Source organism: Pan troglodytes, chromosome 13 (genome assembly GCF_028858775.2).
Source record: "Pan troglodytes isolate AG18354 chromosome 13, NHGRI_mPanTro3-v2.0_pri, whole genome shotgun sequence".
Taxonomy (NCBI): domain Eukaryota; kingdom Metazoa; phylum Chordata; class Mammalia; order Primates; family Hominidae; genus Pan; species Pan troglodytes.
Genome location: NC_072411.2, coordinates 59,335,449 through 59,352,197, shown reverse-complemented (window position 1 = coordinate 59,352,197; position 16,749 = coordinate 59,335,449). Strand labels below are relative to the sequence as shown.

Here is a 16,749-nt window from a genome sequence, read left to right as displayed (position 1 = left end):
GGCTGCACTCCACACAGAGGCTTCAGAGGAAAACATTTCCTTGCCTTTTTTGGTTTCTAGAGCAAAGCTTGTCCAACTCATTGCCTGCAGGCTGCATGCAGCCCAGGACAGCTTTGAATGTGACCCAACACAGATTCATAAACTTTCTTAAAACACAAAATTTTTTCTCTCATCAGCTAGCATTAGTGTATTATTTTTCTCTCACTTATCAGCTAGCATTAGTGTATTTTATGTGTGCCCCAAGACAATCCTCCTTCTTCCAGTGTGGCCCAGGGAAGCAAAAAGATTGGACACACCTGTTCCAGAGGCTGCTGACATTTGTTAGCACATGACCACTTCTCGAATTACTACAACGTCTTGCTTCTGTGTCACATTTTCTACTACTCTCTTTGACTTTCCTGCCTCCCTCTTATTAGAACTCTTGTGATTATTACATTGGATCCCATCCTATAATCCAGGATAATCTCCCCATCCTTAATTTAATTAATCCCATTTGCAAAGTCGCTTTTACCAGGTAAGGTAACAATTCACAGGTTCTGGGGATTAGGATGTGGACATCTTTGAGGGTGGTCATCATTTAGCCCACAACAGTCAGCTAGAGGCATTAGGGACCCTCAGATCCACCCAGGTACCTCCTAATATGCACTTTCCTTGTGATCAAAAGAGACTGGTTACCTGGTACATTGTTTAAATCTTTGTTTTTGTTTTGTTTTGAGATGGAGTCTCACTCTGTTGCCCAGGCTGGAGTGCAGTGACACAATCTCAGCTCACTGCAACCTCTACCACCCAGGTTCAAGCTATTCTCCCCTCTCAGCCTCCTGAGTAGTTGGGACTACAGGCACGTGCCACCACTCCCAGCTAAATTTTGTATTTTTAGTAGAGGTGGGGTTTTATCATGTTGGCCAGGCTGGTCTTGAACTCCTGACCTCAGGTGATCCACCCACCTTGGCCTCCCAAAGTGTTGGGATTACAGGTGTGAACCATGGAGCCTGACCTTGTTTAAATCTTTGGATCCAAACAAGTACAAAGCCAATTCTGAATTTACCAGTCAAATTAGCTATTGAATTCAGTTTATGATTCTTTGAATTAAGTTTCTGTAATCTCTAACCCAAACATGCCTGATTTGTACACTTGCCCAAGGTCACACAGGAGCAGGCTGAATCTCTCCTCTTTACCCTATGAGGGTCACTGATGAGAATGCTCATTTGTCCTCTATTTGAAGGGGACTCTTAACTGTCAGCACTCTCCCTCCCAGCCTCCACTTCAGCCCATGTTGGCCACAGGGTCCTATGTTCAGGGCCACACTCTTCTCTAATCTTCACCAAATACTCAGCCTGTTTCTTCCAGTGCTTTTCTTTAAAATGATATTCACTGGATCACTAGAAGGCCAGGCTCTAGATGCTAGAGCCACAGAGATATACCTTTCCTAAGGTGTAAGAAATATTTTATATTTAGAGGGAGAACAGATAATTATCCCCTCCCCTGCCTCCAACATTGAAAAGCATGCTTCTTGTAAGATGCAGTTAAATTTTGAAATTCTGTTACATTAAACCCTTAATACTCATGAGCTACCCATAGACTTCACTATTGGTTTCCTGGGATAAACCATTATTTACTTCAGGAAACTGTATCATTAGAATGGCAGCCATTATTCCATTCTTGGCATAAAAGTAAAAGCAAAGCATGAACATGGCACACAATAATCAATTTAATCTGATTTATACCAGGTGGCAGGCAATTATTGTTTTGTGAAATAAAATATATGGCTGTTGATTGATTTTGTTGTGTTATGATAGTCTGTATTTCTGTAACAGTTCACTTTAGCTGGGACGGCCCTTCAATTTGGAATTTTAATCCCTGAAGTGAACCAATTGGGATGATCCTGTCTCCTCAGGCTTGTTTAGGGTTGCACATTCCCTGGGGCATTGCTCTATTCCTTATAGAAAATTCTATGGGTTATTGGTAGGATTGTGACGGTTGTATGTCAGTCTGACTAGGCTAAACTAAATTTCCCTGAATTTTCTTTCCTGAATGATTCCTGAAAAAGAAACGTGAGCCAAAGTAAACATTGTTCTGTGAGCTTGGTGGGGCGGAAGTGAAGCAGCTATTTTGTAGCTGGCACACACTGCTGCCCGTCTGCTGCCTCACCTGGTGCATGGGCAGCAGCTGGGTCTGCAACTGTTCCACCTCCCTGGATCTTCCTCCAGCTTCTATGATCCTGGGCCCGGCTTCTTTGGGAGGGCATTCCAACCGCTAAGGTCAGAGGCACTGAGAGCCGACGCGGGTTTCAGTTTGCCCCCGTGTGTCCAGCTTATACCTGGGAACCCAGTTTGTTCTTGCTCTCCCCCTTTAAGTTTCTATCCATCATCCCTTCCCAACTTCCTGCCCTGCAGACTTCAGGCTCCAGCATCAAATGCAACAGCAGACATATAGAGGCAGCTTCACTGGCACCCACCATTGTGTAAAGTCAAATTCCTTCTGATTGATCAATCAATTGATCGATCGATAGATGGATTGCTCCATCTCTTAGTGGTTCTGCCTTTCCCTTTCAACCCTAATTGAAACAATACCCCTGTCCCAACTATGTAAGTCAATGTTTGTTTAAGATTGACTTCAAGCTGCCAGGATCAACATTTTTCTTTTAAATGTATTTCTTGTTTTTATTCAGTGCTCTGTGACCATCTCTTAGCCATAACATTAGCTTGTGGCTTGGCTTTTCACATATGATTAAGATTAAAGATCAAGATTTTATGACTTTTCCCCAAATCCTGATTCTGGGCCTAAGATAGCCTTAACATTAAGCATTTGGTATTGGACAAATGGAATGTGAATATTTACATAATTTTATTTTGATTCTTTATATTCTTATATGAAAATCTTTTCATTACCTTTTTTTTGGCTTTAGATTTAATAATGGTTACATTTGTACAATGTCCTTTAGCATTAAGAATAATAACTAGGGGCCAGGTGTAGTGGTTTATGCCTGTAATCCCAGCACTTTGGGAGGCCGAGGCGGGTGGATCACCTGAGGCCAGGAGTTCGAGACCAGCCTGACCGACATGGAGAAATCCTCCCCGCTACTAAAAATACAAAAATTAGCCAGGCATCAAGGCGCATGCCTGTAATCCCAGCTACTCAGGAGGCTGAGGCAGGAGAATCTCTTGAACCTGGGAGGCAGAGGTTGCAGTGAGCCGAGATTGTGCCACTGTACTCCAGCCTAGGTGACAAGAGCGAAATTCTTCTAAGGAAAAAGCCACAAGATCCAGTAAACTACATAAAATAAAACAGTCATGTTTCATACAGTGAACATTCTGCAATTGTATTTGAAGTAAGGATGATAGTGCAAATTCTAACATACTTTCTAAGTCATAGGTTGTTACAAATAATGGGAGACAACTTACCTCTTTATGAACAAAATAGCCTATGTTTTATCTAGTAGTTGGATAGACTCATCTTGTTGCTAAATGTGTCTCATGTTGCCGTCTACTTGTAGGAAAAAATAATACACGTTACAAAACATTTACCCGACCTCCATTATTCCCTAGGGCAGCATAAAAGCATGTTTTTAAATAAATGTAAACACATGGTTAGCCAAGGATGACAGAACTCTGGATCATTTCTCTATCTTTCCAAATCTGAAATAATTTTAAGGCCATAAAAAATGTCACAGCATGGTTTTAGAAAGAAGGCAATCCAAAAATAAAGACACGAATTCCCATAAAAGCTAGGCTATAGGTATGAGGTGCCCGTTGCCATGGGGTAATAGAAATCTAGGAGTAGGAGAGACAATGAATCTGAACTGTCTCAACTTTGCTATGTCCCTGGATTGAGGTACTTGGCAGCCCCGAGGGAACGGAGTGATTGGAGGCATGTCCTTTGGAGCTAATGTATTTCTATACTCCTGTGTTTATCGCAGGGCATTTGGTTGAATTAGTGCCACTTCCTGCCCTAAGGAGCTCACAATCTAGTCTGTCCCCATTTGTTCCTAAGCTTGGTCTTAGTTTCTGCATCCTCCCATATGATTCCACTCAATATCTTCTCAACAGTAAGCTTGTAGTTGAATTTCTTGGGAGGACGCTCCCGGAACACCATCCTCAGCAGCTGCAGGGTGTCTCTGGGGCAGGTCTTGAGACTGCTTGGGCTCTCTGCTGCCCTCTCCTGGCCACAACTGTCTCTACTGCCAAGGTGCTAATGCCGAACCCCTGTGGGATCTCTGGTCCAAGGAAACATCTGCACACAGGCCAGGGATGGCGCTTAGCTTCATCTGTGCTGCAAACTCTCATCAGTAGGCTTGCTGGCTCTGTGACCTTACTAGCTGAACTCCTTAATCTCTCTGCACTTCATTTTTCTAGTCTATAAAATGGAGATAACAACAGCACCTACCTCAGAAGACTGTTATGAAGAGTAAGTGTATTACTATTTATGAGTCAATTAGGACAGTAGCTTGCACATAATAAGTGTGATATGAGCGTTTGTTAAAACAGTTAAACAATCAAACAAACATAGAATTAGAGTGCTGACTAGAGAACAGCTGGTGATGAGGAGGGAGGGAGATCTAGGATCTATTAGAGATGTCTTCCAAGGACAAGGGAGAGGGGATTATACAAGAGTGAGGTGTTGTCCCTGATATAGACCTGAATGGGCTCAGCCCTAGACACACTTTTAAAGGTGATATGCTTACTACAACTCTTCAACACCTATTCTTCTTCTCTTTAAAAATGATTTGACATTTATTCTCTTGGGGATAAAATTTATTGTATATATTATATATATAATATAATTCTTGTTATGTATGTGTATATATATAATTATTTGTGTATATATGTGTATATATATAATTATTTTTATTGCGTGCTACTATTTCAAGCCAGATGCTAAGTGCTGGGGACACATGTAAGCAAGTTAAACTGGCCCCTCGCCAGATGAAACTTAGTTTGCAGTTGGTGAAACAGACATTACAGAGATAATTGTGCAGTTGCTTATTTAGTTACAACCATGAAGAATACTCTGAAGGGCAAAGACAATGTGTAACAGAGTCCTGTCCTAATCCTGGCGGTTAGAGATAGTGTAGTTAAGGAGATGATATTTAAGCTTAAAAACAGAACTTAGGGAAGCTGGTCAGCCCAGGGCTTGGGCTTGAGGAAGAGAAGGCCATTTCACATAGAAGGAGCTGTGTGGGCAAAGGCTCTGGAACCATTTTGTACTATGAGAAATCCAAAAAAGAAAAAGATTTAAAAAGGAAGGGGTGGTCAGTAGCAGTCATTTAACATAATCACCTGTTTCTCCCAAGGGCAGATTGCATCGGTCCTCTACATTTTACCAGCATTGTGTAATATCAGTATGGAATAGAGAGGATTGTAATTCTGATTGGGGGAGGAGAAAACTTCATGGCAATAATTTTATTAGGGTTTTAAAGGATCGGCTGGGCTTCAGCGGACATAAACTAGAGGATAAGAAGCTATAGACTAAGTAAATTACTCTGAAATTATAAAACTTTTGGTATTAGCAAGTTGGTAGAATTTGTTTATTTCGTAGGTCCCTTCTCCAGCCTGCTGAAAGCACACCATCAAATCTGCAGCCAGAACCATTTACAGTAAAGTTGTCCTGTTTATAGGTTTTTTTCCATAAGCTGTTTTATTTTTTAATAAATAAGAAACAATGCCATTGTCCTTTACAAAATAGCTGAGGTTTTACTTGAACAAAATCTGTTTGGAAATGTTAAGCTGGTTACACAGAACTAATATGCCTCAAGGTGGTCATTCTCTCTGGATTAAAGCTGTGGGACAATTGTGGCTCCTGTTACAGGGAAAATTACAATGGGCCATTATGAAAAGGGACAAAAATCTCTGTTCCCAGAGGGGGACTGACAAGCTGAAAGTCCCTCTCTACATGCCAACACAAAAGCCTGATTGCTTCAGATTGTTTGTTTATGTAAATCAAAAGGATGGCTTTAACTCTGCCAGGGAACTGGCAAGCAACAAAGAAGGTGGTGATTGGCTGGATTCTTGCTCATGGCTCCTGGCAGATCTGACAAATCCTCTTGCTTTTGCTCTAATCTCTGTCTGGATACTTTTAGGAAAAGAACCTTGTTATTATGTACTAAAGTGAATAATTTGTGCTCTTAGAGTAGGAGTTGGAACTATAGGACTTGAAGGCAAGAGCAGGTATCTTATCAAGGATCTACTCACTCAGTTTCCCTAAAGCTCTCTCTCCAGATCGGATTCAACCGCACATCATGACAGATGTTCCGGCTACATTTACCCAGGCTGAGTGTAATGGGGATAAACCACCTGAAAATGGTCAACAACCAATCACTAAAATCAGTGAGGAATTGACTGATGTGGACAGCCCCCTGCCACACTACAGGGTAGAACCCAGTCTGGAAGGTGCACTCACCAAAGGAAGTCAGGAGGAAAGAAGAAAGTTACAAGGGAACATGCTGCTCAACTCATCCATGAAGGACAAAATGCTAAAAGGTAAAGTGTTTCCCTTCTCCTTAATTTTCTTGTTTTGACTTATAAATTTACCCTGGATTTTTTTGATAAACTATTATCAAAATGAGCTGGACACCCCAAAAATGTAGCCCTTTATTCTACTACGCATAGTATAAGGACTAAACCTCTGCCTCTGGTGAAATCCAGGCTGGTCTATTTGACAGCTGTGACCCCAGACAACTTTCTGTCTCCCGAAGCCTGAGTTTTTTTCACTAGAAGAAGGCGGAATAATAGTAATAACTACAAGTCTAGGGTAAGTATTGGCTAAATGTTAACTACTGTTATTTATTATGATTATGGACAGCCCCATATTATTTGAACAAAGAGAATTCAAAATTTTTAAATTTCCTTCTAAATATAACTGAAGTTCTCTGAATTTATGGTTCTATATCTTATATATATATCTTATATAAATATTAAAGGAGAGATTACAATCAATAAAGTGATCATTAAGTAAATATATCAAATTGATAAAGAATGAATCTGAAGAGTAAAATAGTAAATTTTAATGATCAGATTTAAAATTAAAGACTTCTACCTAGAGTTTAAATTGATAACTTATTAACTGTTGAACAATAAATATTTTAAATGTTAAAATACTGATTTTATATTTTTTTCCTAGAAAACCCAGAAGAGAAACTCTTTATTGTTCATAAGGCTATCACAGATCTTTCTCTCCAAGAAACTAGTGCTGATGAAATGACATTCAGAGAAGGTAACAAGAACTACAGTTTTGTACACAGAAATTGTTTGACTGAATATGGATGACAGTCTTTCCATGAAATGTTGCATGAGCGTGGGGTTGACAAAGCAATCCAGGCAATGACTTCAAATTTTCAAAGCTGCTGTAGGCAGATAAGAGAGTCTTAACTTATCTGTGGGTTCCACCTTATAAAGCATTCCAGACTGTTCAAGGCTGAGGCTGCATGGAATGGCATAGCTGATTGGCATACCAACGTGATGTCTATCTCTTAAGTTAGTCCACTGAGTCAACCCTACTTTTTGATTTGGTGTGTCCAAATCTGTGTGTGCACCTTGTGAAAGGTAAATGTTTCAAAAACGGGTCTTTCCTAAAAGTCTACAATTAACATACAGCTTTTTTTTTTTTTGAGACAGAGTGTCACTCTTGTTGCCCAGGCTGGAGTGCAATGGTGCAATCTCGGCAGACTGCAACCTCTGTCTCCAGGGTTCAAGCGATTCTCCTGCCTCAGCTTCCTGAGTAACTGGGATTACAGGCACCCGACACCACGCCCAGCTATTTTGTGTGTGTGTGTGTGCGTGTGTGTGTGTGTGTGTGTGTGTATTTTTAGTAGAGACGGAGTTTCACCATGTTGGCCAGGCTGGTCTTGAACTCCTGACCTCAGTTGATCCACCTGCCTTGGCCTCCCAAAGTGCTGGGGTTACAGGCGTGAGCCACTGTGCCCGGCCAACATACAGTTTAAAGTAATCTCACAAAATGATTTACTTTATAGGCCTCTAATGTAAATACAAAATTGTTAACTATTTCATGTCAAAGAAAGACAGGGTGATAAAGTTAATTTTAATTGTGTTCTTTAAGAAAATGGAAGAATAAAAAGAACATTGAAGTGATTATGTTAAATTTTAAATAAACTTAATAGACTAAGAGACACAAAATCCTTTAGATTTTTCTAAGACACCTACATTTAAACAGTTTCCAAATAAAGTATAGGATAAAATCTATTAATTAATCATTTCTTTCCTCTCTTGCAGCCATACACATCTTATGTCAAATTGAAGTCAGCTTGCTAAACCTAACCAATTTAGCTTTGTTAGGACTTTAACAGGCAAAATATTGAAGAGACTATTGGTTGAAATATTAGAACATCACATAAAATAGTAGATGTCAAGGAGGACAGGAATGTGATTGGCTATTTCCTACATCTGCTCCCTTTGCCTGAACACCTCTCATACTATGTCTGCTTAGCAGTGTAGCAATACTTAAGGAAATATGTAGCAAGCAATAGACGGTGTCAAGCTGTCACATTACCAGAGATAATTTTTAAGACTTAAGACTTCACAATATGAACTTAATAACCTCTTTGCCCTAATTTTTCTGCTTCCAATGTAACAAGTTCTCAGAGGCAGAATCTCAACCTCCTATCATCTAGAGCCCCTTTCAAATGTTTGATCAGGAGTCCATTGCAGGTAACGGTTGTCTAGATCTTTCATTTTCATCAAATGGAGAATGAAAGCAGGCTGTAGTTTTCAGCTAGATGGTCTCGCTGGTTAAGTTTTCCCTCAATGAATCCTTTCCTGTTTGATGGAGTATGTTTTTCCTCCATAATAGAGGCACAGATTTTGGTGTGTTTTATCTTCACAGTGGCAAACAGCTATAAAATCTTCAAAAAGAATGTTACTGGATTAAAACATATAAAGATGCTAAAAATATTGAGGAAAAACTATAATTTAAATTCAAGGAGTAATTTTATATGTGACAATCTCATGGCTGAGTCATGAATATAAACAAAATATCACTTACTTTGGTTCTGGTGGAAAACAAAATAAAACAAAGCATAAGATTATGGCAAACATTCTAATGTGTATTTATGGATAATGTTAGGAACATTGACGGGACACTAGCGACCTGACAGCAGCTGTGTGTAACAAATTAGGGTGATCACCCATCTTTACTTCTATCTCTGTAAGTTTACTATGTATTCCCTAGAGTGAGAAAACAACAAAAAAATAAGAGAACTGAACACCTTGGATGAAAATGGAATTGTGAACATCTTTCGGAGAGAGTAGAATATTGTGGAGGAAAAAGACAAAGAGGAACATTGCCTCTCACCTTACTTATAGACTCTCACGGTGTCAAAAGAAAATGGTGAACTCAGGCCTGACAAGGGGTGTAACCCAGACAGATTTCTGAGTTGTGTACACCACAGACTGAAACTTCCCACAGAAGCCTTGCAGGGCTGAAGGCTCAGAGAACAACCTCAGCTTCCTTATAATTAATTCTTACCATGTTCAATAAATATTGTTGAGGGTATGCTGGTATGATCTAGCTGTTTGAAAAGTGACCAGACATGGACAGTCATCATTTTCAGTATTGGAAACGAGAATTTTTTCTTTCTGAAATATTTTTCTAATTTTCCTTGAGGTGTGAGTGTGTGTGTGTGTGTTTGTGTGCGTGTGTGTGTATGTGTGAGAAAAAGATAAGTCCAAACATTTCCTTTTACATGTGCATGTATCCAGTTGTGACTGGCTAAACAAGAATTTTTTTTTTTAAGTGTGTCTCAGGGAACACCAGTCTCACTAAATACAGTAGTCCACAATAGAGTTCCATAGACAAATGAAGTTAGGTTGTTGACTTTCTTACAGATTTACAATACTCGTTAGCATTTCAAAGGCTTGTAAAAATTCTGAAGATGCTTATTTAACTGTATTTAATGCAGTGTTTTTGAAATTAATTTGGCTGTGTAGCCTGTTTGTGCAAAACATATTGGTAACCCACAGAATCATATCCCATAAAACATGTGTTGGGAAGTGATTAGCAAGAAAAATTATTTGGAGAATAACAGACTAATGGCTTGGTATTTTGGAATCTCTACACATCTCATCTACCAATTGATTTTGCTACAGGGCATCAGTGGGAGAAGATTCCTCTGAGTGGCAGTAACCAGGAAATAAGAAGACAGAAGGAGAGGATTACTGAGCAACCTCTCAAAGAGGAAGAAGATGAGGACAGGAAGAACAAAGGTCACCAGGCAGCTGAAATTGAATGGCTGGGATTTCGAAAACCTAGCCAAGCTGACATGTTACATTCTAAACATGATGAGGAGCAGAAGCTTTGGGATGAAGAAATTGATGATGATGATGATGATAATTGCAATAATGATGAAGATGAAGTTCGAGTGATAGAATTTAAGAAAAAACATGAAGAGGTTTCTCAATTTAAAGAGGAAGGTGATGCAAGTGAGGACTCCCCACTGAGCAGTGCCAGTTCCCAAGCTGTGACACCTGATGAGCAGCCAACCTTAGGGAAGAAGAGTGATATCTCCAGAAATGCTTATTCCAGATACAATACAATATCCTATCGGAAAATCAGAAAGGGAAATACCAAGCAAAGAATTGATGAATTCGAGTCTATGATGCATTTATAAACTAACTGGAACTGAGAAATTCTCATGCCCACTAAAGGAAAAGCTAATTCTATTGCCCCAGGGTGCATATTTCTATGCCTTATTTGAGTTATCACTTGGAGGGAGGTGGAAGTTGACTCTCTTTTTCACTGTAGAATAATGTGGAAATAACCCTAGATAAAAATTCAGTCTGATAACCTCAAATCAAAAAGCTTTAAATAAATTCTTGGGCGTTTGTCTTTTAAAACTTCACTAATATAGCATTGTGTGATAAGCACTAAGCAGTCAGTCCCCTGGGGGAATCTGGCATAATTTGGCTATAAATGTAGCACTGCTTGGAAAGGTAGTCATCAAATGAGACTATTTGAGGGGACTATTTGAAATGATTCTGGTATTTCTTTTGGTATCTTTCTTCCTGTAGATTGGAGTGATGGAAAGTCTGGTATTAAAACCTCTCTTACTTTTAAACTTGATTTTACAGACTCTGGCAATAAGCCTTCCAAAATTCTGTGCCTTTTCTATTATCACCAAACAATATTTTAAGTGGCTTTCCTTGGCATCTACAGAGAAAACATTCTATAGCCCTCCTTCCTAGGTGTTACCATTCACTGAATCTTCTCACAGAGGGAGATGAGCAATTGTCAGTCAGGATAATTCTGTTTGCTAAATGTTGCCTTTATGCTTTCAAACTGAATTAAACCCATTGTGAGGTTGACACTGGGAGGGGCTAGAAGATTGGTGGGCAGCAGACTAAAGAGTTATGTTGGATAGTTTTATTTCTGTGGCTGAAAATAAAATCTTGTCTAGCACAGTTAAAGTCATTAAAAATAAAAATGACAGCTTTAGCACAATTTTAAGAAAATGGCCCTCTCTATTACCACATTTTCTCTTATTAACAGTATCTCAGAATAATTTTCTTTCCTTAGAAACCTGAGAGAACGCTAGTCATAACTGTACTAGTTACTATGAAAATGGAAATAATTATCTTAGAATATTTTCAAAGTAGAGCGTGAGCATGTATTTTTAGTGAGAGAGCTCTGATAGTTGTTGGGAATATATAATTTACTGGACCTCAGCCCAAATCAAGATGCTTAAAATTGTACTTGTGGAGCTTCACTCAAACCAATGTGTCAAATAACGTATTGAATATTTATGAAAAGAGAGACTATATTTATATTCTTAGATAGTTTGTTCCACAATTTTTCATTTCATGCTTCCATATATATTACCCTGAACTTTCTATCACCACAGATAAAGATTTTGTTTTGCCCTGCAAATAAAAAGACAATTCCTTATTGTCTGAATGTAATACAGTCTTCATTGTACTATTCAACCCTTTGTTTCTTTCTTTTTCATTTTGTGAAAAACTCTGTGTTAGTCCTCTTAGATGACTGCTTATTTATGTGTAACATAAATCCCACATATTCTAATGACAACTTCTTTAATCCTTCCGGGTCATATATTATATTTCCATAGTATCACATACTATTATTTAGTTGTTTACAAGACTCCAGTTTGAATTCAGGATTACAGTGCTCCTTTCATTCTTTCAATCAGATAACATAAAAGTTCTGTTACCCTCATTCTATACAACCTATGGATTTCATGTGTTACAATATCAGTTTCCAGAATAAAGTGAGGGAAATCAGGTCTTTATTGATAAAGTTAGGGAGAAGATTGATGCAATAGGACAATTTCCAATTTAATTTAGATCCTCTAATCTTTCTACATGGACAAGCTGTTTTCTTTTCTAGGTTACTGATAACCCCTATAATTTTCGACTTAACTTCAAAACACAGTATTGTGTTATCTATCACATAACAGGACCATGTTTTTAACCTACCATCAAGAGCCTGTATTTTGAGTTATTCCAACAGAGATGATGGATTCCTGTAGAACTAGAGGTGGGTGACCTATGGTTATGTGGCACGGCAAAGCAAGTACCTCTTAAGGGACTCTAATATATGCTAACGCTGGTCCTCTTAGCTCTGTGCTCTCACCAGACAATGAATGAACTATGAAAGATTTAGTCAACAGAAACTATTTTAGGGTATGTTTAGTTGGTAAATGCTTCATGTTCATGGGTGACACAATGTTTTTGCAAAAAAACCCTGAAACTATTCTTTGGCATTGGTGTCCATGGCCCTATACCGCCATCTTACACGAAAGCCACAGAGTTGAAAGCCACAGAGTTGAAAGCCACAGAGTTAAGTGACCTCAGGTAACATAATGGTGATGGTTGGCCATTTGAGTCTTTGTAACCTAGGAAAGACAAAGGTCTGATTCAGATTGCGTGGGGGATTTTTAACATATTTGAAACTCAGGGGGAACATGATTAAGAACACAAATTGGTAGCTACACATGAAGGTTTACTTGAGCTTTTGTGATTCAAAGTTCAGGGGTGGTAAGGACTCTGGTACCAGGGAAGAGGGAGAATTAATTTATTGTGCAAATGCTGGTATTTCTTACATGATTTTTTGTTTTCCTCTGTTGCTAGATAAATAGAAACTAATAATAGCTCTATTTCTCTGCCAATATAAAATCTACCTTTCATATAATGCTACATTGAACGCACAGAATTTGCTACCATCTCTCTCTCCCCCTACCTACCAAACTATCCACAATTTAAATAAAGAACTGCTGTGTCTGACTTACTCTCAATAAAAGTTTGTGTCTTTATTTCTGGTCTCTAGACTTTATTTTCTTTAGCTGCCTTTTAAACTTTAGAAAGAATCCTTGTATATCAGCAGCTACTATGATAATTAATGAATGCCTCTTCAGAAATCAAGAGAACACTTTATTTTAGTTCATTTGCATTATTTATTTCAAAAAGGTCTTAAAATGATTGTATATAAAATTGTAAAAAGGATTTCTGGTAGGTAGATATGTAATATACATGAAAAATTTTTATCATTTTTTAAGGAACTGAGATAATGTTTAAGATGCATCTTAACACGAACAACTTGAAGAAATCTCTGTAATCATCAGAGTAATACATTTAAACTATGCTGACATTTTCATAGCAATCGTTTCTGCATATTTACATGGGATCATACTTTTGGCATATTTTCAAATGGAGAACGGACATTTAAGTTTTTCAATGTGATAGGGAAAACATTTAAAATAAGTAATAATAGAGAATTATGGAGAAGGATAAAGCACCAGAGTATAATAAAGAAGAAATATGTTTGACAGTATGAGAAAGGCAACCACTTCTCTTAAAACTTGAACTTTCATCACTCTAAAAAACAATAGGATTGTAAAATGCAATGTCAAAAACTATATTTACCAATATTAAAGTATCAGACAGAAACATACCACAATGAATATGGGTTTCTGATAACCCCTACAATATTCTACTTAACTTCAAAACTCACTATTGTTTAAAGACAATGAAAATGTGTACATAGTTCATGAAGAACATGAGATAACTGAGCCAGGCAATCAATACAAACACAATGACATGGGTAGTAGTAAGCAGCTGAACTCACTCAGAACATGGCAAACTACAAAATCAAATGATGATCTCTAGTAGCTAACTGCCAGCACAGGAGAATTTTGGAAATGAATTTAGAAAGTAATTTGGATGTTTACCTAGAATTTAAAGTTACATACTTGATTCCTTCTTTATAATAACTTCAGTCGATCAGATGCAAAAAAAAAGTACTTAAAAATGTTTAATTCCAACATCCTTTATACTCCACAGTTATAGTTTTATTCTCCCCTTAGCAAATGTTTTCAGGCAATCTTTAACACAATTCACTTACTTAATCTTTGGCTTCTCTTGTTTTTAAGCTAATATGTATAAAACTAGCAAATTTGGGGTAGTTGTTTGAAGCAGAAGACATGTGTGTAATCTTCAACTAAATAACAAGCACCCTGATAATTAAGAACTTGATTACTCCTTCAAGTTTGGAAAATGGTATCCAGAGTGTAAGTTCACTTGAGATACTTTTGTGCAGAAGGCCAGATGCAGACAAAGCTATACACCTGAAAGAGTTAAAAATATCTAAAAACATTTTATTTTCTTTATGTTGTGAGTAGAAACTCTTGATATTTCTTTCTTCCAGATCAAAGCATCAAAATATATATATATATATATATATATATACACACATACAGTATATTTACAAAAATTGCTATGTTTTTGAATGGTCACTTAAAAATCTATTCATGCTATGAAAAATTTTAATTTAACATCTAATATAAAGGGTTTATTATATAGATGCTTATGACCAATATCCTTAAACTGGTAAATATCTGTCAATCAATAATAAAACAGAAAGCTCTTGTTTTTGAAAAAATTATTTATTACTTATTTGATGGCGACTCATTATTAGAAAGAGCATATTAGAAGTTGCTGTATTTGCTGGAAAATGAGAATTTTCCCTTGTGTTTTGTTTGTGTTTTTACAAAGCAAAGATTCACATAAACTTGCAAAGCGACTCTAATTGAAATGATAACTATTGTTCCATTAGGTTGAAAACAGAGGCATTAAATCTGTTTAGTGTGATGTTATTTTTTTCTTTCTTTGAGATACAGACACCACCAACACCTGGAATACTATCCATTAAGCCTCACTAGGGATATATAATACTTTATATGGCTTATTCAAAACTGTCAAAAAATAAATATTTTGTACAATATCTCTGGTTAATTTTTTTTTTCTAATTGTAAGGCATTTTGTCTTGTAGCAACTATTGAGTAACCCATGCAAAAGTTGTTGCAAAAGCACAGTAGTGACAATCTACACAATGAGTAGAAATAAAAAGTCATGGTTTGTATTTTAAAGGACTCCAACTTTTTAACTTTTTATTTCTGTTCAAGATGAGCAATCTGCTAGCTTTGATTAAAGTTTGGAGGGATCAAGGGTTGGTAATATTAATACAGGAGTCATTAAAAATTTATTTTAGGCCATTAGAAAGGGTAAAATAGTTCTCGGTGGATTTTTCCTTTAATAAAAAGCAGCCCCCAAGCCACTTATTTTCTAACAAAAAGCAGCCTGAAAAGTCAAGTTGCAAGTATAGATATGCAAGCTAGAGGCTCGCATATGTAAAGCTAGCAGCTGTACCTGGAAGCCAGGCACATTCAATATGGTGATTCCTGCTCCCTTTTCCTTGTCACCAGGTGTGTGAGTGACATGGCACTGGTGAAGTGAAGCCACGTGTGCAAATGTCATGGTGACAGCCAGGTAGAAGATGCATTTGCATAATAAAAGATTAGGGTGGGAGTGCCAGTCTTTTCACTGGCTATGTAAGTAGTATACCTGGTTAAACCAATCCCCGGGCCCTATGTAAATCAATCACCGCCTCCTCAAGCCTCTGTATGAAATCAATCAAATCTTGCCCCAAACCCAGAAAACCCTCTCTTGAGCAACTGTCTTTCTCAACATGAGGAAGCTTTCTCACTCTCTTCTTTATCTATTAAACTTTCCACTCCTAAACCCACTCCTCATGTGTATCTGTGTCCTGAATTCTTTCTTGGCATCAGACAATGAACCATGGGTATTTCCCCAGAAAATGGAGCTTTTTCAATATTATTCACAGAGAAAGAATCCTCCACATGTCCACTTCTTTCTTTCACATTTGGTCCAGGAGATGAAAAAGAATAGGTTCTGCATGAAGTCAAAGAGATAGATCACAGCAAAACATGTGGGGGTAGCCATGTTTATACCTACACATCAATTGTTTACCACAGAGAGAGAGAGACCATGCTTCTTTTTTCTGTTTATACAACATCCAAAAGAGGCCAAAGGAGTTTAATTCAATCTCATCTCAATACTGTGGCATCAGTAATCTGAGACCAAGAAACTTTTAAATGCACCCACCTGAGATGACAGCCCTATGTAAAGAAGAAAATTAATTATATAGCAGCATGGTATAGTGAGAGAAATTTTTTTTGAGCCAGATAAAATGGAAACTGGGTTTTATCTCTTACTTGTGGGATGACCTTGGGCAATTTACCAAATTCCTCATCTGTATGTGGGAGTTATCCTTCTTGTTCATATAACAGGGAGAATGAGAGTCATTTGATGAGTTGTACCCATTAGTGAGATGGGACACATATAGCACCTACACAAATAGTACCTACACACACTCAATGATAATTAGTTCCTTTCTTTTTTCCCATCACCCACTGTCATTTTTTTGTTT

At 37.7% G+C, this 16,749-nt stretch overlaps 1 protein-coding gene across 1 annotated transcript; it reads left to right on the top strand.

Moving 5' to 3' along the window:
* The first annotated feature begins 6,226 nt into the window (after positions 1–6,226).
* ERMN (ermin) lies at positions 6,227–12,827 on the top strand. Its single transcript, NM_001243904.2, is given in 3 exon segments — positions 6,227–6,476; positions 7,117–7,209; positions 10,098–12,827. Coding segments are annotated over 3 exon segments (855 nt in total). The 5' UTR covers positions 6,227–6,235; the 3' UTR covers positions 10,619–12,827.
* The last annotated feature ends 3,922 nt before the right edge of the window (positions 12,828–16,749 follow it).